Source organism: Echiichthys vipera (assembly GCF_963691815.1).
Source record: "Echiichthys vipera genome assembly, chromosome: 1".
Taxonomy (NCBI): Eukaryota; Metazoa; Chordata; class Actinopteri; order Perciformes; family Trachinidae; genus Echiichthys; species Echiichthys vipera.
The window spans coordinates 34,625,437-34,653,090 of record NC_139826.1 but is presented as its reverse complement, the minus strand read 5'-3'; the positions used below and the strand labels follow the sequence as shown (position 1 = coordinate 34,653,090).

The following is a 27,654-nucleotide window of genomic DNA, read 5'->3' as shown; positions in this document are numbered from 1 at the left end:
AATTGTGTAGGGTTTTAAAATGGCCTGTGCTGTGTTATTACAGTCATACAAATCCAGCGCTTCTCCACCACTTAAAATGAATATCCTGATGATATCTTATTGCTGAAAGTGGGTGTCCTTACGTCTTATTACAGCATAATGTGGGCGTCCTGCCAGTTTGCTGGCTTTAAATGTGGGTGTCCTGGCATCTTGCATCTGAATGTGGGTGTCCTGCTACTGACTTTCGGTTGTTCCGTTATTGCAGCCCCTCTGGTCAGATGGCCATTTTAAGCTGTTCTGCGGTGATTTGCAATGATGTGATGGGATGTTGCATGGTTCAGGCTTATTAAACTGATCAAAATTGCACTGGTTTCTATTTCAAGATTTTATGTAAATACTACCATCATGATATTATAAAGTAGTTCAACCTACTGAATCTACATTTCTCTTTTTAAGATCAAGTCAAATTCAATTTTAAGTATTGTAGTTAAACCACATTACCAGTAAAGTGTTATTCCAGCACTTAGATTAAGCTGTAAAATTTATACTGACTGAAATATTCAAAGATAACACAGTAATATCTTCCCTATTACGTACGCTGGAAATGAACAAATTGTAGATTCTTTAGCAGCATTGTACTCACTTTCCCTTTGGTTCAGCCTGACATGTTTCGTGTCTTGGCATCTTCAGTGGGTTTAAAACAGGTTCTGAGGAGATTAGGTTCCTGTAGTTTAAGGCATCCACAGACCACTACTCTTATCGTTTTGTCTTCATGTGTTAATTACAGGATTTATTGCTCACTTTGTGTCCATTACATCCTTTAGCTGGTTCAGTTCTTGTAGGCATTTTTTTTCTCACGATACGTATACGACTTAAATATATACGTGCAATACACACAAATTATTGTACATTACCTTTTTGTTATTATATGTACGAAAAACAGCCTGGTTGTGTACTACTGTTCTGTACTGTAGTTCCTCACTAGCTAGCTAGTGGCCCATACCAGTCATATTTGTGTTTGCTTCAATTAAAGTTGTTTTTCCAGTATCTCTTTTTATTTGTTCTGAATGTATTTTGACAAACTAAAGACATGATGTTCAGAGTTGATTTCAGCACCAGTCCTGTGAAAGAACATTTCCATGCTCCTGCACTGAGAGAATGAACCAACTGACAGAGAACTGCCTTAAGCTTCAGCTTTTGCTCTTTTTGTTTTCTCTTCCCATTTCCACATAAAATGTTGAATGGCACTGTAGATGTTGAGAATGGAAATTTATGCAAGGAAATGCTGGATTTTTGTCTATGTCTCCTCGCGCAAACCCTCTGTAAACATGCATAATAGACTATGGAGATTTCACAACTTGTTAACTTGCTAACTTATCTTCTCGCTGAATATTCATGCAGAGGAAAAGCAGAAGAGGAACAAGGAGCATCTTTGTACAAAGCAAACTGTCGTCGGTTAAAGCAGCAACGTTGCTGACAGGCCGTTATTTTAGCTAGCTTGGAATAAGGATATCTTGATCTACTCAGGCAACTGTCAGTCATATCACTCTCCTTGGATATGTTATTGCAGACAAGTGGAACAGTTACCTGCTGGGACTTTTGTTGCCTGAAGGCAAGGACAAGGGCTTGTGACCAGAAAGCAAAAAAAAAATTCTGGACGAGGGACATGTGGACTTAGGCAGTGATTGAGTCATGCTGTGCAATCCCTCAAGAACCAGTAAGTGCTCTCTAGCAAGGCACTTAACCCAGTTTGCCCAATGCAGCTACTTGATGGAAAACCGTATTGGTTTCATTTGTCAGCTCCATTGGTGAATGTACTTTATATGTTTAATTGAGAGGCAGGATGATACTAAATAGGAGCATCTTCTGTAAAGTGTATGCTTAAAGTCAAATAGGCTAAAGAAAGGGTTTAAAACAAAAACAGAAACCTTCAGACTTGCAGCCCTTCATGCTGGATTCAGTGTAACAATATATGGCTTCAAAGACTTGTTGGCTGTGACAACTACTGTATATTCTGACAGCTGGTGGGCTAGCTCTGCCTTTCCCTTGCCTTTAAAAAAAATCTCATAAAGCTCTGCAAACACACACATTTATACTTCTACTCTTGTGAGAATCCTTAATAACATAATGCATTCTATAGCACCTATCTCCAAACTTCGGAGTACCTTTATCTTATATAATAAGATAAATAAGACATGATAAAAACATTGAGAACATTAAAACATAACTGATTATTACATCCCTTACCCTGACCTTAACCCAGATCAACCCGTGAGACTTAAACCCTGTCCCTAAACTCAAAGTGGTTCTTGGAAAGATAGAATCACAAGAACAAATACATGTAAATACAGGTATTGTAATACTTACAATACCATAATAATATACAGCATTTAACAGTTTAAACCTGAAACAAGTCCCCAAAACCAGCTGATCATCAACTTACAAGCCTCTCATATCTTTTTGATTCATGCAAACCATTGCAACATTGTTCTTAAATATCAAATAATTCTCCACCTGGACCCTGTTGCTTAAGTATATTTCCTCATGTCTTCGACCACAGTGGGAATAAAAAAAAGCTTAGATATTAACTTTTTTTACTTTTACTTTAAAGCTAAAATCTTTAAAATTGCCTGTACAATATTTGTGTTGCATCATTCCATGGGTATATGGCTTAGACTCCGCTCACAGGCATTAACAAATGATTGGAGGGAAATGCAAGAATAAGAAAAATATGCAATTACAATAATGTTTCTTATATGCCTTACGGAGCTCCACAGCCGCCTTCTTAATTTTTTAGTTAATGCAGCACACTCAGTCGAAATACTCTGATTCAAAGTATCTCAGATTGTGGGGAAGCGACTACAATCACTTGACATCTGTCATGATTTTGTGTGTTTTTGGAGATATGAAATAATTACTATGTCATTGCATCTGGCACAGAGCATTGGGATCTTTCTGTTTTAAAACAACTGCTTTACGGACTGAAAACATACAATGAACATTCCTTAATGTTGTCAGCAAACTATGGAATTACAAACAAAAGAGAAATTCTGCCCTTGCAGAGATCAACAATAAACACTGCTCGGCTCTGACTAAATCAAAGCATCCTGTCTAAGCATGTCAAAATTCAAATGAATCATTCGTAACCAAAATGTAAAAATCAATTGATGTGACATTCAGGCTTAGCTACGGGGATTTATACAAATGTAATCTTGCACAATATCAACAATTCCCGCTCGTTCTATGGTAATTATTCTTCATTATGATAAGATGCTCAACAGGTTGGCTCAGGGCACTGGTACTACAAGTTTCTGGCTGATGTGAGACATGATTGAGACGGATTACAGAGGTCCGCTGAGGACATTGTCCCCAGTAACCAAGGCATGCTGCGGTCTAGCAGACTCATTACAACTGGTCACCATGGGTTTCCATGCATGAACTTTCTAATTAGACCAAATACATGGTTGGAAATCTTTCAGTATAGAAAATGGGATACCGCTGGGTTACAATGGACTCCAAACTCTATTAAACCTGTAATGGAAATCATTTATCATTCTTATGGTGTGTGACCTCCACCTTTTGTATGAACTGCTTAATATTCTGCCTGTACTACATGACTTGGAGTCTTACTTGCAACATCCTCTCAGTCTTCAACATTTTGTTCTTGAGCTGTTCTTACTTTCATGAGGTTAACCTCGAATTTAAAGCGATTCACAGGGCAAGTTAGGCCAGGGGTGAGAAGATTTCATCACTACACATTTCCATTCCACCATCTTGGTCCAGTTGTGGCTGATTTAAAGGATTAGGGCTGAAGGTTTTACTTTACAGCACTGTATTTCACTCTGTCCGAACAAACTATGCCATCATCTATCATCATATTCTATACCTATAACTTTTATTTTACTATAGATGTTATTATATGAATTTTATAAACGTCTTGTGCTCACAAAAGACAGCAATTCATTTTCTGGGACATTTTGTATGCCATGTGATTTTGCAAGCAAGGTTGTTTTTCTTGCCACTTTTTCAAACTATTTTTAAATTACATACTATTTGTAGGGTTGGCTGCATGACCTCAAAGCAGATATGCATTTCTCTGCCATAAAAGATTTTCCCATACTGTGTATAATTAGCACCATTTTCTGCAATGTTAGCATTGGAGCAGTTTGTAATGGCAATATTAGATTGTAGTATTATGGTCTAATCTGGTTATTTTATCCATGAATAGTTATCAATTGACCTTGTATCATGTTTACTGTATTGAACCTGTTCTCATCCTCTTAAGTATGGACGATTTGTCGGAACTCCTTGGTGTAAACACAGAAAACTTATTTTGGTTTTTAATATATATTTTGTTCGGCTTAGGCAACAAAACTATTCAGTTTGGGGACGGACAGGAAATGGGGTGAGAGAGAGGGGGAGACATGTAGCAAAGGGCAGCAGGTCGGAGTCGAAGCCGCGGCCGCTGCCTCGAGGACCTTCAGCCTCTTTACATAGGGTGACTGCTCTGTGCCAACAACTGTTCCACCGGCTACCCCAGAATGTGGGTTTTTTAGAAATAAATATGTTTGTAACGTGACGAAATGCACATGACACAAACGGGACATGAACCACAGTCTCCTTGTCCATCATCTTGACTTCCCCACAAAAACTTAGCTATCGAATCTTTTTGTAATCGAGTATTCTACTGATTATTCTATTGATATTCTATTGATTAATTGAGTAATCGTATAAAAAAATTGCAAAAAAAAAGACACATAATTTTGCGTAAAAAATTATTTACATTAATTATACATAAATATATTATGTCTTGGATAGGCCATGACTGTGCAAGCCTGCGTGAGGGGGAGAGAGAGAGACGAGATGTGTGTGTGTGTTGAAAGCAATACACTAGCAATTTACCATGAATATGTTTACTATTCAACAATTCAAAGTGGTGCATACAATTCTACGAAAAGAAAAAGAAAGTTAATTAGCGATAGATATTATCAGGAAGAGCAACTCGCTCTCTTCCTGTTTACTGTGACAACAAGCAACGTACAAAATGCGACTGACACATTTACTTAAACAAAACTATAAACACTGATCAGGTAGGTAACGTTATATGTAACAGTCACGAAAAACTAAACATGGAGGCATTCACGAGGACAGCTACGCATTCTCTTCCTGTTATTAACGTCTGTCGTCACTATGGCAGCCACCCTTCTTAAACCGAAACATCTGCGCTCGATGAAGTGGCCTTAACAACGGGCTGCTTTCGGCTCAGACGCTAAATCACTTATTCTCTGCCTTTTCCGGGCAGTAGAGGTGTGCACCCGCAAAAACGGTTTGTGTGGAACAATGATCCCTGCGCTGAGCAGGCCGCGTACCGCGCAAGATAGGAATTAAACAACTCATTGACGCAGAGATTTTGCCTCAAGGATTTTTTGTAATCAAGTAACTCTAGTTACTCCAGAAGTTGTTTCAGCCCTACTTAGACGCTTCAACAGCATCAGTTTTATCAGAACTGAAGAGTACTTCTTCATTGAAAGACGAGAACAGCACTGAAGGCTTTTGTCAATGGAAAAGTTGTTTTCTCTCTTCTCCTGATGGACGTTGGCGAACGTTTGATGATGATGGATGGTTCATCCAATCACTTGGGTTTTGTGAAACAAACCGTCCGACCATTCAAGTTAATCAAATGCTGAGGGCAGTGACAAAGCATCGTTTTTTGAAACCTTGGGAAGGAGATGGACTGCTATATTGCAATATCCTGTGTGTTACTATTGCAGTTAATTGCAAATTAATTATTATATTACATACACTGTAATAAAGGATTTCATCTTTTTTTTTCTTGCCTTATCCATTGTTGAATTAATTGCTAGCAAGTTTTATATTCCTAATTATTCTACATCGTTTAACTTTCTTAAGTCTGAATCTCTTTCTTTTATAGTTTTATGTTATTTAATTAGAGTCAGTCTATTTTTCTGAGTTTTATTTTCTGCTGTAAAAAAAGTTCTTTCTGCTAGTTTTTACTTTAGAAAACTATTGAAGTTCATCCATTAGTTCACTCGTTATTGGACACAGGCAAAGGAGAAACATATAAGCCTAACAGAGGAAAAAGCAAAGAGATAACAATTCATATAATACTTCACATCACACATCATCTGCTTTTGTTTTTTAATTATCTTAGCTAATTAAAGGTAACTGATTTTTTCCATTGTTCATTTACTAACAACTGAACCTTGCCTTCAGTTAGAAGTACAGAGCTTCATTACTAATTACACTTTTAATCTATTAGTGTCTTGCCTTAACTGAACTATGACTTTGGTGTTAATAAACTGTTAACCCCTTGAGTGTTTTCATGCGTTGTCAACCTTGGCTGCCTACTCTTTCACGTAAATGTTTTGTTGTATCTCCACATATCAGACTGCAGGTAGAATGAAGTGAATGGAGAGGTGTATTGTTGGAGGAACAACCGGCACCAAACAATGGCAAGAATGTCTCTCACCAATCGCTGAAGCTGCACGGGCGCTGACATCATATCACTCCCACATCTCTCTCTCTCTTGATTTCAGCCCCACCCGCTCCTTTCCATTAGCAAGTCGGTCCGTGTCCCTGTGTTATTTAAAGCCAGAGATCCTCCCTCTCGCCGAGTCACTGTGTTGCATCTGTCTGCCTCGCTTCTTGTGTGTCGGGGTGTTTGTGTGTGTGTATTAGAGTGCGCTAAAAAATCCAGGCAGCCAGTGGGAGAGCTAGAGAGTCGGGGAGAGAGACACGGGGGAAAGGCAAAAAGCATCTGAGAAGGGAGAAGGAACGGGAGTGTGAGACAGCTATGAAATTCATCCAAGCTATTTGCTTACTGCTTCTCTGTCCAGCTTTGAGCCTCAACACCAGGTAAGAGATTATTATGAGGAGAGGGGTTTGTCTTTTGTCAGTTTCAACCGGCTAGAGACTCTGGAGCAAAAGAGGGTATAGGTTCAAAGCATGCAATGTGCAATCTTAGATTACTAATCTGAAGGTCTGTTCAGTCCTGCCAAATGCTGAAGGCTTAATTCGTCCGGGAAGAGGCTCTCTGTGTGCTAAGCATGTTGGAGACTGAAAGACTTGAAAGGAAAAAGGAAGAGCTTTTCTATTGAACCAGGCTATTATCTTTGTCAGTTCTGGGCAGGCTGAAAGACAGTTGTTCTTTTGTGGTGGTAATTCCCTGAATGCGATGTCTCCTGAATAGTGGTGACATTGCTTTTTAGGACTTTCGGTGCCTGCTGGTCTGGGAGAGAGCAAGTTAAAGTGAGGGGAACTGAGAGAAAGGACAAGGCTACTTGTGTTGCAGTGTCTTGAAAAAGAGCAGGTGTGTGTGTTTCTCTCTACATTTTGTGCGATGTAAGGCTTTTGAAGAAGCTGAAAGAAGAGTGACGGGCAGGAAGAAGGGATAGGAGGGAAATGTGTGAAGAGGGGGAGTTTTGATGATTAATTAAATCATAGATAACATCATCCCTCTCTGCCAGTGCCTGACACCACTGCCTTTAATGAGAGCCGTTAGAGGAAACTCGAGGCTTTGACTATGCCATGGAGACGTCACATGCAGGAAGGCATGCATTATAAAACTTGCCTTTCCCTTTTCTCCTCAGTGCCCCAAAACATTTTGATACTGTTGCCATATTTTCTTGGTGCATTAATTGACTGCAGCTGCCGAGGAATGTTTGCACATGGAGGACAATGGCTTTGTTGATGTTAACTAAAGAGAGAAATACCTAGATTTTAGGGGTACGTGGCCAAACGCATGGATGGCTTCTATGCAAGCTAATTTCTTTTGGCTCCAGAGTTAAGAAGACAAATAAAGGAATAAGTGGAGGTTATTACCTACTACCTACATGCTATATATCTTTCAATCCAGGTAGGCACACTGAGGATGTATGAGTCATATAACTAGGAGCTGTATTAACGTGTTAACCTTTAGCATGTAGTAGTCAAAGTAGCAAATTAAGCACTAGCACGCCTACACTTTTAACGCTCAAAAATACATCAATAACCCTCAGGCAACAGTTTTGGAACCATTCGATCTGACTTATCTTTTTGATTTTGTAGAAAGATAAACTTGTTAAGCTATTTTTCAATCCAAGGAATTTATAAGGCAGTTTAAGTTTAATTTATTAAAACATTGTCTGTGTCAAGGTTTATTTTTAAATACTGTGTACCATCATTAGCCTTTGAGGTGATCTTTTTGGTGCTAATTGGAGAGGGAGGCATTATGGTGGTAATTTGGCAGGTCAGCACAGATTGTCTGCTACCTCTTAAGGGTGAATGCCACAAAAAGTAATTACCAGAGCACAATCCATAGATATAATCAGCGTTTTATTATTTTGTTTCTAAACGCAATGATTAAGGCTGTGTTTGGTCGAAGGCTGGCGGGTTTTTTTTGCATGCAAAGTTGATCTCAGCTGTGACCTACTGAACCTTAACTTGTTTTTCAAGATGGGAATATAAAACAGGCTCTCAACAGATCTGCAAAGCCACATTTTCTTGATTTGCCCACAGGAAACACAAGCTGTGACTATCTAATCGTGAAATGCTGCAATTGAAATCCAAATAACACCAATTTGGGGAAATTTAAAAATAAATAGTCTCTGATTACAAGTTAGTGAAACGAGAACTTTTACACAGGTTTTCTTTTTTAGATCGCATCATCTGTTGATTGAGCTCTATAGTCATTTTCCAGGCTGCAATTTGGGGCGCTGGGGTATTGAATGACAATTTATTGAAATCTTTATGTAACATCCTAACATCATCATCATAACACGTACTAACATTTTCCGGAGCTTCTTTCTCAGTGAATAGAGTTTTATCGGTTTGTCATCATGCGACCTAAGGAAAGAAATGACCTGTAATTGGACCTTGAGACGAGATGTTTGTTGTTGTTTTTTTTGTTTTTTTTTAAACTATTGTTTATAAGATCAACAGCATTAGAAAGATGGTGCTCACATGTTGAACTGGCTGTACTGTTGAACAAGACCGGTGTCTATATGAGACACATACAGTACCTAAAATGAGTAGCTTAATGGCAAAGTGGTTTGACTGGTATCATCTGTGTTTGTAACAATCTTTTACTCAGGACTAAGAGTCTTCAGATGCCCATGTTTTTACATTTTAATGAAAGGCACAACAATAAGGCATCCAAGAGGACAGTTAAATGTTATTTTCCTGTTTCTAAAGATTTGTCATCACTACACAACATCCATGGATTTACAAAAGGTCACCACTGAACGGAGAAATTTGTCGATCTATAGCATCTGTCCACTCGATCATTGTTCCACTCCTCCAGCAGTCGTTGATATGTATTTGTCTTGCTGTCAGATATACAGAATTACCTATGCTTTCAATAGCCAACACTAATTAGTTAGTGTATTTTCCGGCAATGTTGTCATTTGATCCAGCGCCGTCCTAGAGAAGGGGCGGACTGAACGAAAAGCAGCTCGGTAATTTGCTGTCAAGCGGCTCCAATTTGAAAAACTAGATTTGAACCGACACAACATGTATGTTAACCGATGAATCCCTAACATAAAAAAAAAATATAAAAATCTGTTAATTTGTGCTGTTTGTGTTAGGGTAATACGTGAAATGATTAAACTACTTTTCCAATGGTTTCCTCCCAATGTTTCTGGATACAGAAAGACAAAATTTGAGTTTTGAAAGGTGAAAGTAATGTATCGCATATATAATCACCTAACACTTAATTTGACTGAATACCCTGCTTTTCAGAATCATAATTAGTGTTTAAAATAGGTTATATCATGTATTAAGTGCAGTGATTCCAACAGAATTATAGTCTATTTTTTGGTGCTGTGGTTTGCGCTGCCTGAACTCAAGATGATACAGCCACTGAGTGACACCGTCTCCAGCCTGCCGCCCTCTGCTCTCCACCCTTCCCGGTGAAGTATCCGCTAGTTTTGAGCTAGGTTTCTTTCGGCTCCCCTCAGCTCCACAGTGCTTCATCTCTTTTGTCCTTTTTTGGATTTACTGGGAGCAGGCGGAGTCGGGCGTTTTGGCTCTTCAGAAACCAATGGGCGACGTCACGGACACTGCCCATATTCTATAGTCTAAACCGAGCAATACCAGTTGGCAGTGATGCATTCATTATAAAGCTCTTCAAATTTATTCTATATATTTTTTATTTTAGGTTATTCACACATTATTAAAAAAACAAAAAAAGGGTTATAAGATAAAACATTGTGATGGGGAGATTAGAAGCCAACAAAAGGCTTTTATCGATACATCCCGATAATTTCAGTGTGAAAAATGGGATGAATTGCAATAATATCTTGAAAGCCATCTTTGATTAGTGACTGATGATGATGTAGATGTCGATTGTAGTGATGTCAGTAGATTGTTTCAAATAGATGCTCCTCTGTATTTCAATGTATATTGGTTAAATGATGTCTGACAAAATGGGTGCCCTGCAATAGACTGGCGTCCTGTCCAGGGTGTACCCCCCCTGAAGCCCCATGTCAGCTGGGATCGGCTCCAGCCCCCCCCCCCCCCCCCCCCCCCCCCCCCCGCGACCCCGACAGGGACAAGCGATTGAAGATGAATGAATGAATGACAAAATGGGAGATGAAAGTCCTCAGAGTGGGTTTTATTGTGTGAGTCAATCTCTGTGGACAGCTTAAAAACCTTTTTGGAAAGTGCTGGGCAAGGTCAGGTGGGGTTCCATTATTGCTTGACAATAAAAAGGATGAGCAAACCCCTTAAATCCTGTACTATGTGCCTTATTCCAAATTCCAAATATTTGAGATATTCAGCTTTCTTTTTTCTCTTTATTTTCTGGCCATCAAACCGACAAGCAAAACCAGCCAGGGAACGCTTCTTTTGATCTAGACAATGCTCAATGTCCATTTTCTCTTCTTTTTTTTTTTGCTGATTGGTTCCTCAAGCTCCTGTCATATGTTTGTTTTTAGTCCAGGGGTCCTGGACCCACACAAGGCTTATCATTGGTGACATTCTCTTTTTTTTTTGTGGTGGTAGTGTTACATTGAAGAGACTGACTGCAAGGTGTAGCCCCATCGTGGAAATGAATTGTGACTAGGGCTGTCGAGTCTACGTATTGCTCTGCCCCGTTTTGCTTGATTCACTATCATCACATCAGTGGTGCGTGATGGAATCCATTTCATATGTTAACCGCAACCTCCATTGTGTGACCTGATAGAGTCGCCTTAAGGAATGAGAATTAATGGAATAGGGAACCATTTCAATTTTTTATGCATGGCAGCAACATTTTGTTCAGCCTTTTTGTCTAAGTTTAACTCTGTTTTATAGCCTTAAAACGTAAATGTCATCTTGCAGGCCTACTCAGTTTTACTATGCATGCTAAAACGTGGTTAAACATTTAAAAAACATACTTATTTTACAAGAATTCACAAATTTGAACGTTTTAAAATATGATTTCCTATTATCTCTGTGAAGTTTGTAAAATGACGACGGTACTCGCTCAAACAAATTGATTAAGAAGGACTTGATTTTAATTGAGAGGATTGTTCAGACCACATGGTGGTGCAGGGCTATGTGTCACTGCAGAAATCAATTGGTACTCAGGCAGAACACAAGGCCGCATTGACACTAGTCCCATGAGATATGACTGTCCACCTCTGGGTCAGGGCCGGGGGGCTACTACAGTAAGGCTGCTCTTTTGCATTTGGCTTGTTTTCTCTTCTCTACACAGATCAAACAGATCCACCTTTTTAGACTTTCAAATATTCCCTTTCAGAGCCTTCCTTGAAACATATTTGACACATTTTCTTTGACACTATCTTTGATGTCTCTTACCTTAGCAGACTCTTCTTGGAAACGGTGATATCTGGTGGGATCTCCACAACATCAAATATTTATGAGTATTTTGGACGGAAATTAAAAGGACTACAGAGAGCCTTGGATTACACAAAGGGTGTAGATGCAGCCGTATTACTTTATATCTTAACATCTGCCTGTGGATATAAACATATTGTTAATTAAGCGGAGTCTCTCTTTGATATTTCATAGCGTCGAGTATAGTTTACCGGACGTACAGTGCTGGGTTAAAGCCTGATATCTGGTACATAACCGGAGGTGCGCCGCCCAAGACAACTGATTGATTCAAAGAAATACAAACAAGCCAGCGTGTTTTTCCCCCCTATCCCAGAATAGCTATTTGAGACTACACAGGGTCAGACATGAAAAGAAGATGATTTAGGAGATGAAGCAATTTAGGATGGAGCCACATTGGGCGATGAGTCACTCATTTTCAGGCAGAAGGATTAAAATAAATCCTACGTAATGTTGTCGACATTTTCTTTTATGATAATGTTGTGTAATAACAATATGTTGCTTTTTATCCATTTGTGTCGACAGCAGTCAAACCAAATATTATATAAACCAAATAGCCATAAAACGAGCATCTTAATATGTGTAAAAACTTTTGTTACATTTTCTTTTCAAAGACACTTTATTCAAGGATAGAGCATCTCGTTGCGCAGCGGTGATCATGTAGCTGGCTTCGCTTTCATTCATCACAGCAGCAGATGCCTTCTTTGTCTCAATCCGTCACATGTTGGCTGAGTTGAAAACATCCCACAGATCATCATTTACATCCGATCAATACTTTCTTTCAAGTGACAGTGAATAAATTCAAACAAGATGTACAGCAGCGGAGAGAAACTCCACATGATGTCTCATGAATGAGCACTTGCAGCCTGAATTTGTTTTTTCTTGGCACTTTACAATGGCGGGATGCAACATACAGAGTCGAGCTGTTCACAGATATTGTCTCCCATAGTGGAAAGCTAAGGACTGACTTTAGGTCAAGTGCGGAGCAGATGTAGAACTGGACCTAACTACTGACCGGGGGGAGATGGTCATATCAATCTATACACTGATGGACTGCAAATGGTTAGCAGGGATAATGACTAAGTGGAAATAATCTGCCTCTTATCCCCGGGCATTGTTTAGCCTTTAGGTGATAAAAAAGCAACTGCTGTGAACAAATGAGGCTAACCTAAGTAAGTATGGAGTGCAGCGCTCGCCTATATTTTCTTCCTTTAAGTGGGACTCAGCTGTGTTGCCATTCGCCTCGATAGTTATTGAGTGAGAACTCCATCATTATCAAAATGAACTGGTGCCTTATTTATACTGAAAGACATTTTAGAAGCCTGGCATGTTTGAACTGACAACCCATTGTAAACACCTTTGCATTTTGCAGAGCAGCAGTTTGGTAGAAAGTGGTTGATGTGTCTGACCGGAGTGATGGGGCAACTTACAAGACGGGCATGTGTTTAATCATGCAGGGGCGACCTCCGAGTGACTTTTACTATGCAGCGAAAGTGATCTGTGTCACGATTGGGCCCGTGCAACATTAAACATTTGTATGTGTGAAAGTTACATGGAGAATAAAATGAGCGCACTTTCACATGTGCGCTCATGCCTATTTTTTAAAGCTGTCAAATGACATCTCAAGTGGCAGACATGATTATGGATATGCCTCTCAGGTGGTCTCCTCAAGATGAGAGAAGATTTTTGCAGCCTGGTAACGTCCTCAGCACAAATCAGACTATGAATGATAATTGAAATTCAGAACACATGGCATTTCGGTCACACTATGGCGGCCACATTGGCCACATGGCAGTAATGAAGTGGGCTACAATAAACAGAACCTTGGGTGGCTCCTTCAAATGAGAAAGTAATTAAAAGGACCACGATCAGTGCAGGGTGAAGAGTAGCCACATATTTTCATTTATATTCAAGGCCACATTTCAGGTACTGTGTTGTTGCTCTCATTGCTCTCCGTAGACATTTGAAATAACAGCAGTATTTACTCTTCAAACACTGAAAGTGTGTCATAGAATACTTTGTTATTGCACTTCCTGGAACACAACGTTTTGCCATTGCATAGCATCATCCTACAGTGTGGCTCACAGGAAACTGGATATTTGCTTGGTGTAAAAAGGATGTTTGGGATAATATGACTGTGGGAGTAATCACACATTAACTGACATTAGCAGGCTGGTATCGTCTATGCAATAAAGACTATTTGCATTTTTATTGTCAAAAAAAAGATCGAACAGTGAGTATAATGCTTGACTTATACTGCATAAGTTATCTCACCTGCCATTAATTAGATTTATAAAGGCTTAAAACTACTTTTTTCTCCTCAGTAAAATAATGTACCTTGACATTATTACCAGTTAAGAAACTAGTCAGATGCTGCATATCTATAGGATTGATATACAGGGCACCATGCCAGAACTTAATTCAATACATTTGTACGCAGTTTCTCTTGTAAAACTTGTCAGGATCACTATTCATTTCTTGCTTTGACCCCTGACATGACGGATGAATGGACTTCAGATGAACTGCAAATTAAACAATACTATTCCCTCAGTGTTTCCTCAGTGGATGATATATTCTGTTGTACTGGCAGGGCATCATTACCAACCACAGCAGCCACACTTGTATTGTTTCCATGTGCGTACGTGTGCATGTGTGTGTACGCCCGTTTGTGTGTGCGTGTGCGATCATGGTCGTAGCTGGTGTGAACCCATCACTAGATGTATATAGAACTGTTCAAATGCTGCCCAATTTACCATGAAGTTAAGTACAGTTTCAACAGAGACTGAACATTAAGACAAAAAAAAAAAAACAGTGGTAAAAAAGTAAACTCCAGGTGAATGCAAGGTGCTCTTGAAGTCAAACTGGTCAACTATAGAAAAAGGGAACCCCCGGGGACTGGGCTTTCTTCATGCACCCTTGCACAGAGCCAAGGAAGTTATTAAAAGTTAAAAAGTCACTAACGAGAGCTCAGACCGTTTTCAGCCCACACTTCCTCAGGTCGTTAACTGAACATGAAAACCTCCATGAAGATAGGATTTACTGCAGTGATGTTGTGTTTCTCATACATGTGAAAATGCACTATTATGTCATGAAAGGAATCCATCAAAATGTCTAATTCATAAACTTTAATTAAGTACAGTTAAAGTATGTATGTGTAATTTAAATTTAATTGCGTTTTTTACTCTATTACATATGTATATATATATATATATATATGTATGTATATATATATGTATATATATATATGTATATATATATATGTATATATATACGTATATATATGTATGTATATATATAGGTATATATATATATAAATCACATGTTCTTTGTTCTCCTTTTAGAATAAAAAACAGAAACCAAAAGAAAACAATTTATTTTATATATTTCTGTTTTCATGATGATTATCCTGATCTTACAAACATGAACACGTTTTCCTGCGACTTAGCTTTTTGAATGAGTGCACTGCTAACCTAAAGTTTGCAGGCTAGATCGCTAATTAGCTGCTCGACTGCAGCACATTAAACAGCATGTAAAAATACCTACAATTGACACTTTGGTCGAGTAAGATTCTGGTGTGGTAAGCACAGGTAGTGACAGCAGCAGTGAACCAATGTTAACAATGTGGAATGATGCACTGAAGTCAACCCAAAGCCTGTTATTGCCTGTTGCCTGTTATTAATAACATACAGAAACATTGCATGTAACAGTCCACCTCCTCTTCCACCCTCTCTTTTCTCGTTATAAAGTTGGCGGTTTGTGGGTCAGGTCAGGTCAGGTGTGAGTGGTTGGTTAACGGTGCGCATCAGCTCACACACACTAGACGCTAGGGATGGGAATGAAGAACCGGCTCCAGTTGAGACCTGGTAACAGATTGAAATTGGAACCTGAATCATATCCCTCTGAGCTTATGAACTCCTTTCATCAATGCTGTCATTTGACGTCAATCTCGTGTCAAACTGGAAACTTGAAAGCAAAAAGGAGGAGTCATGGCAGAAAGGGGGAATTTGTCCAAAGCGTGGCAATGCAATAACATAAGTGCCATGCAGGTGGACCAGAAAACCTGAAAAACCTAACTAGAAAAAGAAAGCCGTACAATTATTCTGTTATTCAGACTCAGAGATGATAAAACATTTGCGATGACACTGAAAACCTGTGGAGGCTGACTTTTTTTCTACACAGAAAATTGATCAGGAATCAATAAGGGAATAATAAAAAGGATCACACCAATAAGCAGTATTCATACTGGCATTGGTATCAATAAAATCGTATCAATTCCCATTCCTACTAGATGCTGACACCTCTTTTGCTTCCAGAATGCCGGCTGCTTTGTGAAATCACAACTGGGCGGCACGACGCCATCTTGTGTGAATCCAGTGTGCGTCTCTGTGTGAAAGGGGCTACTGTCTGCCCATGATATGTAGGCTACAGCACAAGTTTGTTTACTGTGTCTCTCATTTCCTACGGTGCTGAAAATCAAACACGGGCCCCTCCCGACTTTGGAAGTATCAGAAATGCTCCATTTTGTCTTACTCTTGTCTTTTAATATTGAGAAACTCATTATCATTAAAAGTTATTTTTATCAGACACACATCAGAGAGCAACATTGACATGGCCACCAGGCAGATGTTTACTACCCTTTTAGCTCTGGTTTGGGCTCCATTATATAGAGAGTATATTTGGCTCTTTAGCTTGCTAGATGTTCACACAGGTAAGCAGTTACTTTATCTGCCGCAATTTGTTGCTTGGCAGGTAGCGTAGAGTGGTGTTGGAGTGTTTTTTTTTTTAACTTATGAAAACTGCTTACTCTTGTGCCTAGGAATAAGCTAAAAAACTTTTAGTTTGTTAATTGGAAAACCAAAACAAAGAGCTGAAAGATGCTAAAACATCCTGAGGTGAAATGCAGAGTTGGGGGATGATTCTCTGTGGGCTCTGACATTACACAAAGTAATTTGATATACAACTGATTTACAGATTTAAAGTTGACCATCTGTTATGAAAACATGCATTAGTATCTCAAGAGACTTCTCTACTTTTGTGCTACTGCTCAAATGTTTGTTTTCTACTCATCGTGTTGCTGTCGTCTCTGTGCCCCACAAAAGTAGCTGTTGATTTAAGGGAGCTATAGTTGAAGTTGACGTGAACCCTTATCCCACTCCTGCTTGCTGCTGTTAGTAGTGATATGAGCCTTCAGCTGTCACCGTCAATGTTGTAATTGACTTTCACTTCACTTTATTCACATCACGGGTTTACAACGTGATGACGTGAACGACTTTAACTTTTCGCTACAGAAAGAAAGAATGCTTGTTGTTGTTATGGTTTTTATTTTAGATTGCTCTTTACAGAATCACTTACAGGAAGATCTTCTGGCCATTACGGGGTAATACTTTCCATGTATGTTACGTAATGTGATGAAATCATCACAAGCGTATAACGTGATGACGAGATATTATACAGGATCATGAAAACAGATCTCTCGCGGGCGCGCGTGGTTGGTCGTTGTTTAGATGATCCTGTATAATGTGATTCGAAATAAAACGCATAACAGCGCGGGCATTCATTGTTTTTGCAGCAGGCTTCGGTTTCTCCCGTCATCACGTTATACGCTTGTGATGATGTCATCACATTACGTAATGCCCTGTGGAAAATATTACCCCGTAATGGCCAGATTAAATGATGACACTGACGGTCGTAGTCAAATTACTTAATGATATTGAATTTTATATCCAGGCAGTGTTGAGAAGAAACTCTTAAATTTACATTAACAGTTAAGGATTGATAACAACAGTTCAAAGTTTAAGCTTAAGGAAAAACAACCTGTATGCCTTTCATATCCAGAAACATTTCTGTTTCTGGACAGCATCAGCATTGTCAACACACGCTCTTGACATATTACATTTGAATCCTTGTCTGAATATAGTCCTACTGACGATAAACCCTTTCATTAAAACATTTTCTCTGTCCTAAACCTTATAGAAATCTTCTGCAGAGTTGCTAAGCAGACGGCTGCCATACCGTGTTTTATAAAGTTGCACTCTCTCACATAGGGGAGCTGCCCTTCATAGACCACATGGTCTACTCTTGAACAGCTCCACTGAAGCAGATACTTTAGTGCTTGTTCAAGACTACCTCTACAGTAGTTATCAGGGGAAAGAATGGAGAGGGGGGGGGGGTTTCATGTTCACCCTCCCAACCTTTATTTTTTTCAGCCTTTCTTGGAATCCAGCTCTGTCATAGACTACATCTCTAATCATTAAGCTGCCACCAGAAGTCTTTCCAATCCCCAATTTCATTCTTTCCTGCACTTTAATTGGCTCACTACGGAACGAAACAAAGTGCTCAGAGGCATTACAAACACAATATTAGAGGGATAGGAGAATGTGGTGTTATTGATTTTGGATTGAACAGAAGATAAGGATCATAAATAATGCAGGATTACACACTATGTTTAGATCATGTAAGAAACACACAAAACAGAGTGTTCAGTGGTTGGTCCCTTTTATCAACATATTGTGTTTGACTATGACACATGTTTGTCTTTTGAGCTGGAAAAGCTTTAATATGTAGCTGCTCTTTTATTGATTAATCTAGTTTTTTAAAGGCATGGCAGTGTTTGAAGGATGTCTATCATTCGTTCAAACCTGATTTTCATCTCTAAAAAACATCATTCACCACTGTTTGATAAATACTAGCATAGCATGTTTGTTTTTTCTTGTGCAATAACCACCTATATCTATGAAGTAAAGGATAATGTAGATGTAACGCTTGGTCATGGCTTCTAAATTAAGGCCTATTGATGGTCCGAGTGAAATTTAAGCAAAAGACTTGTTACTTGTTGCTAACAACAAATGTTGCTTGGAGACCTTGAACCGTGTGAATGATTAAAGATGAACAGAGACCTCATTATAATGTGAGGTCAGTAAACAAAGGGAGATGAGACATAAAATCTATTCCGGCTGAAATGCTTGGCACAATAACTGGGACAACTGTGTAAAATAGCGCCGTCCAGTCGAACAGCTGTGCTATTAATTCAGGGTCAAAGTCTTCAATTTATTAATTTTTTTCAAAACATCCCCCCTAGATCTGCATTCATTTCAGGTGTGATGCAAAAATATTTTCTTTTTATCTAATGATATCATGTTCCCACGGAGTTACAACCCACACACAGCTTTAGTGCTAAAGGGTAAAACATTGCTGTATTACAAACTTAGCAGGTATCAGGCTTCCCCTCATTCCCTTTAAAAAGGTGTTTGAGTTATTATTCTTCGCCCGGTGCAAGCCTGGGATGAGATCATGTGTTTGGCCGTGTTCAGTTGCATGTGTTAAGTGTGTGTTTGCAATTGTGAGACCCTCAGCCTAATGTTTTTGTGCACATTTATGTCTGTGTGTTCAAGGACCTCTCGTGGTTGTGTTTCATATATTTTTAAAAAAAACTATTTAATTGACTGTTTCATAGTCAATGACTGCTGACTCCTCAATAGCCTGCTGCTTGCTGACTGCTTACTCCTCAATCCTCTTAGCCCGCCGGTAGTGATCAATGACTGCTTCAGCAGCAAAAGGCTAAAAAAAAAACAGCTCTGCCTATCAGACAGAGTGTGTTTTAAAATGGTTTAAAATGTGAACTGCTTTTTTTTGGTTGAAGACACCCTGATGATACAGCGCAATGCCAGCTCAGCCACGCAAAAGCAGCGAGCAAAATGCTTCAACCCTGTTTTTGTTAGCTTTAGCTGGGTTTTTTTTGTTTGTTTGTTATTTTTTGGCGTGATATAAAGAGTCACAGGGCGGTGCGCCCACAAGTCCACGTTTGGCGGCTGCGTATCTGCCATGTTTGGAAAGGGGAAGGGAGATGGCTGTGCCAAACAATCAAATGACTTCCACACTGGAGATCGGTGTTTGCATCCTGTGTGGACAAAATACAATATAAAATCTCAACCAATCAATGATTAGAAAAGGCTGAGTCATCCAAATGTCGTATTTATATCTCATGTTTTACATACAGTATCAACACACAAGAGACAATGGATGTGCATGCAAGTGTTTAAAAAGCCTCTGTGAATATATACGTTTAGTACATTCCCCACAAAGTTGAATCAACACCTCTCTAAAACAGTTGCAACAACAATGGAACATTCTGCAGGGAGGATTATTTGTAGGAGTGTTGTATTCACCTGCATTTGTTTTAGCTAGGTGTACTTAATAAACTGGCAACTGAATGTTTATAGAAATATAGGGCATTATATGGATTTTCTTCTGGATTTTTTTCGGCTGATCCTGGTAATCTGATGGCTGAAATCTAGATACTTTCAAGATTCAAGTTTTAAGATTCAAGAAGCTTTATTTATCCAGAGGGAAATTATTGTGCAACAGTTTCAATACAAAGGTGGGAAAGGATCAGAGTGACAATAAGCTAACATAATCAAATCAAAGTAAAGCTAACGTAAAATAAATCAAACAATAACTACGTGTGACAGAGTGCAACAGACACTGTGGTTAAGCGTAGGTTTATACAATATACAACAATACGCACTGTGCAGCTTAGCAGCATATTGAAATAAAATAAGTACAAACTAAATAATGGATAAGGAGTGATAAGTGATAACGGTGTTAAAAATGTAGCAGCATTTCTGACAAAACTAAGTTACAGTAAAGTACACTAAAGTTTTGGGACATCGATTAAAAAAAGTTTGGTTAGAAAGAAAGGTTCTGAAAATATTTTAGGGGAATATAATAGTGTACTATGATATAAGTTGGGATAATTGGTTAGACAGAGTTTTTTTTACTATGGACACCTTTCTTTTGTTTGACTTTAAACGTTGTTATATGTACGTGTAAAGGCATGAGCGGGAGCACTAAAACCTGCTGCATGAAGCTGTTGTGTGAACACAGCACAATATTGAGGGGCGGGGGTTTGCTTTCTTAGAGCATTTAGGAGGAAACAAGTCCCCACGCTCCTGTAGGAATTATTACAGAGCACACGGTTTCAAACGAGCAATACTGTATCATAGTCCTCCTGCTCCTGCTGTAGTTTGGTTTTGGCTGTGGGCCATCTTAAGTTCTTTTGCGACAGTTGTTCCTGATGGGTTATTGTTGTTAAGACTGACACAAATTTAAAATTAATTTGGTGAAGTACAGGGGACTAAGTACGCCTTTGCATAGGTACCATGTTGTTGAGTAATTGAGGCCCGATCAGTGTTGAAAGCACCGGTTGGGTGAGTGTCTGAGCTGCCAGAATTTTCTCCACAGCTGTCAGTGGTCTTGAGAATAATTCAACGAAACATATTTGATGCGAGTTGCCTGCTTGATTACTAATCTCTGTCCTCTAATCTACAAACCAGCTAAAGTCTCTACAAAGACTGTTGGTATATGGCGCACGTCGGAAGAACCATGTTTGACAGAGATGTACTGTCAATATTCAAGGGCAAACAAAACAAACTTATGTTCAAGGCCTGAAATTGAATCCCAAAGATATCTCATAGAGCTGCCAAACTGGTGCTGTGTTTTCTCATTTCCTGTCTTTTATTAACCCCTCCATATTTGTTCTGTGCTCTCTGCTCTGAGTATACTTACATCACAGCCAAGCTCCAACGTACCATTTTTCAAGAAACAGAATATCTCCGTTTTTTGGTGAAGGCTACATAAACCTGAATCCTTTATCAGCCGCCAGCACACCTCCTTGAAGACGCCTGGGCGGATTCTGTTATTTTTATCTAATCACTCCCTGAGCATATTCTGGTGTCAGGATCCATCCTGGCTGACAAGTGCTGGTTCCATTCGAGTCCCCTATCACCCTGTTTTTTCCAGTGTTTTGCCATGACACCTGACTGATAAGTGCGTTGTTCAGTGTGTACGTAGAAGGGGAATGATTCCAGCGGTGACACGAGGCATTTAGCACAGAGAAACAATTCAGTAGTGCCCATGGTCGCCAATTAATCATATATGTTTTTTTTGTTTTGCTTGAAGATTTTGGGCCTACCTCAGCATTTGATGACTCCTGCTTATTCACTGCAAAAGAAAAAACGGTGTCCTCAGGAAATGTGTCCATTTTTAGCCATTTGGTAATTCTCCAAACATATTAAAAAAATGCCCCTGTGAGTTTGTCATTAGAAAAAGCTATTGATGCGTGATGTAACCTACCTTTTTTGGCTGATATACACACAATAATTTCACATTTTGGTATTTTACAAAATACATTTCTGACTCTTAAAATGTTTACATCCAAAAACGTCAAAAAGATATTTTTGCTTTCATGAAGTATTTTGCTTAAGAATTAAAAATAAATGCTTTCTGTCAAATCAGACATGCCAATGTAAACTCATGTTTATTGGTGGATAACAAACCAAATTTAAAATGTACTGTATTTTCTGCACTATAAGGCGCACCTAAAAACCTTCAAATTTCTCATAAGCCGACAGTGCGCCTTATAATCCGGTGCGCCTTATATATGGACCAATATTGAGCCACAACAGGTCTCGCAGCTAAGGTAAGCAGCCGCCGACTCTATTTTCCCCCATAGAAGAAGTAAAGCGCGGTGCATGTTGAGATGTATGACTGCGCAAAGCGTGCCGTTTCACTTCCATTTGTGTGTTTGTGTTAAGACCCCAAAATGGCTCCTATTAAGAAACACGCTTACGACGCAGAGTTTAAACTCAAGGCCATTAGTCACGCAGTAGAACACGGGAATAGAGCAGCAGCGGGAGAGTTTAACATGAACCAATCAATGGTGCGGAAGTGGAGGAAGCAACAAGATGACCTCCCCTGACCTCTTTTGTTGACATTCCCTTTAGCGCAGCTTCATCTAATGGATGCGTAACGTAACCCCAGCCTCGACTGTAGCGTCTATTCTATGCGCCTTATAATGTGGTGCGCCTTATATATGATAAAAGTTTCAAAATAAGACATTCATTGAAGGTGCGCCTTATAATGTGGTGCGCCTTATAATGTGGTGCGCCTTATAGTGCGGAAAATACGGTATGTAGTATGTTGTGCATTCCTAATATTAAACAGTATTACCCATTACACCCAACAATGTATTACATTTTCAATCAGTACTATAAAAAAAACTACAAATAAAAATAAAATAAATACCTAAATAAACACCAGTACTCTATGTTCAGTATGCGTCGAAAGCGGGACAAATTAAAGAAATGACACCATTTCTATATCATCCCAAGCATCGTTTCTGCATCATACGTTTTATATATTTTCAGTGCAAAATATTGTCACATACATACAAAACATACGGATTATATGTATCATGCATCTCTACAAAAAAGACATCCTATGGCACACTCACTGCGTCAGAGCTCTTGACCCTAAAACAGTGCTATCTGGGTGGTGCTTGTGGATAAAAGGGTTATTGTCACTTGCAAATCAATATTTAGTATTTGGCAACAAATGGAAACCCACTGATGCAGTCCACCCTCTTGCTGATTGCATCTCTCTGATCAATCTGTCTCTGTCAGATTTTTTCTTTTTTACCTACCAGAGAGAAAAGAGGAAGTCCAGGTTACCAAATATGGCCTTCCTTTCTTTTGTGTGTGCGCTGAACCTCGCTGCCGGGCACAGAGAGGGCAGCGAGAGGGTGTTATGTTGCTGAAGTCCACCACTCCCATTTGCCTGTCTGTCAGATGTCTTGCTTGGCTGAGCTCCACACAGTGATGGTGTTGACAAAATGACAGGAGGGGGGCACACTCCAGTGAATGACAATTTCGCTGCAAAGCACCGTTTTCCCCAGGAGCGATGAAGCTCCCACACACCAAAACAGAAAAGGAAGAGAGCTGTAGTTTCTATAAGGTAAGCCCCACAGATTTGAACATTTACATAAAACATACAGGGGCACATGCGTGCATAACAACATTCACTACACAGCCCCTGCTCTTATACAAGCATAATGTGCAACTTTATGTCAGAATCCCAGCAGCTCCAATTAGCTGGCATAAAGAAATACATCACGATCGAAATGCTACCCGGTGTTTTGTCACTTTGACAAGGTGGTGATGGTGTGTGTGTTAAGAACAAATTCAGTGTCGTTCAAGCACAGCTCCTGTGTTCTCTGAGCTTCTCCTTGGCTTGCTGACTGTCCTGACTTGGCTGGTGGGATTAGAGATGTATTCTAATGTGTTTCTAATCTTCTAATCTGTTTAATAGGGGAACAGTTACACTGGAGCCCTTTTTAATATAGGCTATAAACACAGATCGTGTTGGGGGACTGTGGAGGTTATTGGGGACATTTAGTACAGATCTGAATAAATAAGCTTGACATCAGAATTCACTGAGTATTCCTTTTTGTAACTGCAGTAAGCGTCTGCAGATGCATTTGCAAAACTCACCTCCGATGTTAAATAAGTTATACCAAACAACCTCCCCGGTGTGTTTAGCAAATTAGCATTTGATGACAGGTGTTTGGATTAACACTGATTTAATGAGCTTTATGAAAGTCCCTGGAGGATGAATGCAGGGTTTTTTCAGGATTACCTACTTCCAGGATACTGTTAAAGACAGGCAAATGGAAAAATCTCTGCTCCATATCCAATGTGCTCATGTCCTTATCTGCACACCAGGAACACTAAAACAACAGCACATCACAACTTTAATGTGCAAGTGGAACAGGTGCCTTTATTGTTGAGCTGTGAATCTCTCAATATTTGAGTGCCAGATTCCTTTGGACGTGACTGTAAAATGATTGCCATGATGTTTGCATTCTTTATCTTGATGGCACACTTAATTGGAAATGTCTACACAAGGTCGTTTGCAAGGCGGCACTCTGTAAGATAGCCCACATGTTATGAGTGTTATTGAGTAAGTCGATTTTGACTGCAGTGGTTGGTGAAAGAAACTGAAAAAAAGCCTATGTATATGCACTAACCTTGTAATGTTATCACAAAACATAAAACATCATATAACATGCTTGGTACTTCTTCTTTATTGCATAGCAGTAGCCAGTAAGTCTGTTCACTATCTTCTAGCACTTTTTTTTCGGAAATATTTTATGCTTACAGTGCATTTTCAAGGCTATTGGTTCAATAAATCAAAATATACTTCAAATATTAAAAGGTTGTTATTGTTTTTGTAACAATACCTCAGTTTACTATTTTGTTTATTGTCATTTGTAAAGTAAGCAAATTGCTGGCATCTGTTTAGCAGGGACTTTGCTTAAATAGCTTTAGGGCCTGAGTTTTGCTCCAGGGATCCAATTTAATGTCAAATCTCCCCTAATTGAGTCCACACTCTTTAATAATTTCCGTATATGAAGCAATGACAAGGTCACATTCATTTGTATTAACAATGCTTCTCCTGTGAGATCAGGCACACAAACTAGTTTCTCTTCTAACAAATTTATACTGCTATTTTACTGTTCACTACAGTCAGCATTACTTAAGAATGACCACCAGTCCGCATATTGCCATATTCTAATACAACATTAAGCTCGACACTTAAGAAGGCACATCTACCCTATCATCTTTTTAAATATTTTGCAGCATTTGAATTTTTTAAGATCACGCTGGCAGCAGTTTAAAATATATGATTAGAAGAAAGATTGTTTAAATGACCGAAACCTTAAAGCAGTGAAGTTTCCATTCATTCATTCACTGTATTTCTTTAAACCAGTCATAATCGTCTTGGATGGAGCTTAGCGGACGGTGCCCTTGCAGAATAGATAGCTAAGGGCCTGACTCCGCCGACGCGCCCGATGTAATGCTTTATCCCAGCAATATTCATCTGCTAAGCCAGACTGTTACTTTAACTCCTTGACACAATATGAGATGGGAATATTTTTTACCCTCACCTGCAGAGTCGAAAACTTGAAAAATGCCTCAACAAACAAAGTAAGTTCATACAGTGCACAGGTTGTTGCGTGATTTTCAGTACGCTCCGGAAGTTACGTCTCTCACCTAGAGACCCTAAATAGACTAATCCCAAAGTCACGTGTGTTAGGACACAGTAACTTGTATTAAGTGCGAATCTGCACTACAAAGCGCATTGTGTCTGCTCACCTGCAGGCATAATGAATAATTTGCTGGGTTTGCTAGAAGTGTTTTCATTCTGGAGAGCACATTATGAATGCGTGTATTGTGTATCCCAAATTGTAAAAACAGACTAGTGTGTTTTTTTCACAAAGAACTAATGAATAAACATAAGGGGCACAGATGTCTCATAAAGCATGCATCTTAATAATAATGTAATAATAAGAATTGGACTATAAAGTTATAGCTCCAATGATCAGTTGATTTGTCGATAGCCAAATTATCAAACAAACAATTTATAAAATTAATTGTTCAAGTAAGTTGGCAGGCAAAAATGTGCAGTTCCATTTCTCAATTATGAAAATAATCATGTTTTCCTTCTCTCCTATAAAAGTTAATAGAACAGTTTGAGCTTTTAGACTGTGATGAGAGATGTCACCCTCAACTATGTTTAAAAAAAAGGTTTGCTGACATTTTAAAGATGAGACATTTCAGTCATAATTTGAGAGAATAATCAGTATTACTTGATCAGTCTTTTTATTTGTTTTTTTTTTTTGTTGCAAAGCTTTTTTAGCACCACCATACGTATGAATTAATTTGAAATTATAGACAGACTTTATGTGGGATGTGCGACAAAGTGTGTGGGAGAAAGTCAAACAATGGTGTCAAGCTGGAAACTTGACAGGCTTAAGCAGATGTGAACATTAGTCACCTGTGGGAGTTAAAAAATTGTCCCTGCCAGACATCACCTTGTCAGTCCCCTCCTTATCAGCCTCAATCCAGACAAAGAGCCTGCAGTGTCACATTCACCTGCTGTGGACACTGACTGCAACTCGGAGCAACTTTCCTGTCCGTCCCTAAATTGGAGAAGATACTTTAAGAGCTGGTCCTCCTCTGCATTCAGATGTGGTTCAAAGATAGAAGATCAGGTGGCCATAGACACATTCCTCTACAGAGGCTTTAACAATTCAGTACAACATGTTCAGTGTTTACTATTGGAGAAGCTAAACACAAGTAAAAGTCTGCAGTTTGCTCTGAGTCTATAGGCACCTAGAGTATTTAGCAGAGTCTCTGGTGCATATTGGAGTGTCCCATATCTCTGACTGTTCATCCCCGTGAGTCTCTCAAAGCTTGTGTAATATGTTATACAACTCTCATTAATCCAACACCTCCCAACCTGAGTTGACAACAAGTTCCGCTGAATATAGTGCTTGGCTGCATAGCGGGCAGAATCCCATTACTTAAACGGATAGGACTAATAATAAAATATTACTTCCAACCTAACCGGATTAACAGTGATCTTGTGCTCTTGGGATTTTGAGCTGACTTACCATATAAACACCTTTTTCTTTTTTTAATAAATATAAAGCTTTTAAGCGAGTTCATTTCCCTTCTGCTGCTTTGTGTTTGTGGATTGGAGTAGGGATAATAAATGCATGCTGGACAAACGCCGCGGGGGGAGGCGAGGCTCTTATAGTCTGTTTATGTGCCGACTGCTGCAACTCACTGTATAGCTGAATTAATGCCAAGTACACGCACGTCAGGTCAGCTCAGGAATACTAAGCATGGGGAAATACAAGCATTTTGTAGACTTTACATCAGAAAATGCAGATGAAGGAAAAGGGTGAGACGCACTGAATCAGCAACCAGGTCTCAACAGTGAAGAGCTCTGTTCACAGGACTCTGCTCAATATAAGATGATTGAAATCTCTGCATTTCCTTCACTTTTCCTTTCCTCTGTTATTGTTTACGCAAAAACACAGATCTAGAAAGAACCCCACACTTGACCGAGGGGTGGAGCACCGGGTGCTATGTGGTTGAAAGAGAGATGTAGCAACCTCACGGGGAAAACCCTCAGCAAGAAGCTCAGTCTCTTATG

The 27,654-nt window shown here is 39.2% G+C and overlaps 1 protein-coding gene across 1 annotated transcript in view; it reads left to right on the top strand.

Moving 5' to 3' along the window:
• Positions 1-6,756: 6,756 nt before the first annotated feature.
• The window catches only part of luzp2 (leucine zipper protein 2), a 155,740-nt gene continuing 134,842 nt past the window's right edge, over positions 6,757-27,654 (top strand). The window contains exon 1 of the mRNA XM_083919879.1: positions 6,757-6,855. Within this exon, the coding sequence (XP_083776005.1) occupies positions 6,794-6,855 (62 nt within the window). The 5' untranslated portion in view covers positions 6,757-6,793. The remainder of the gene's footprint in view (positions 6,856-27,654) is intronic.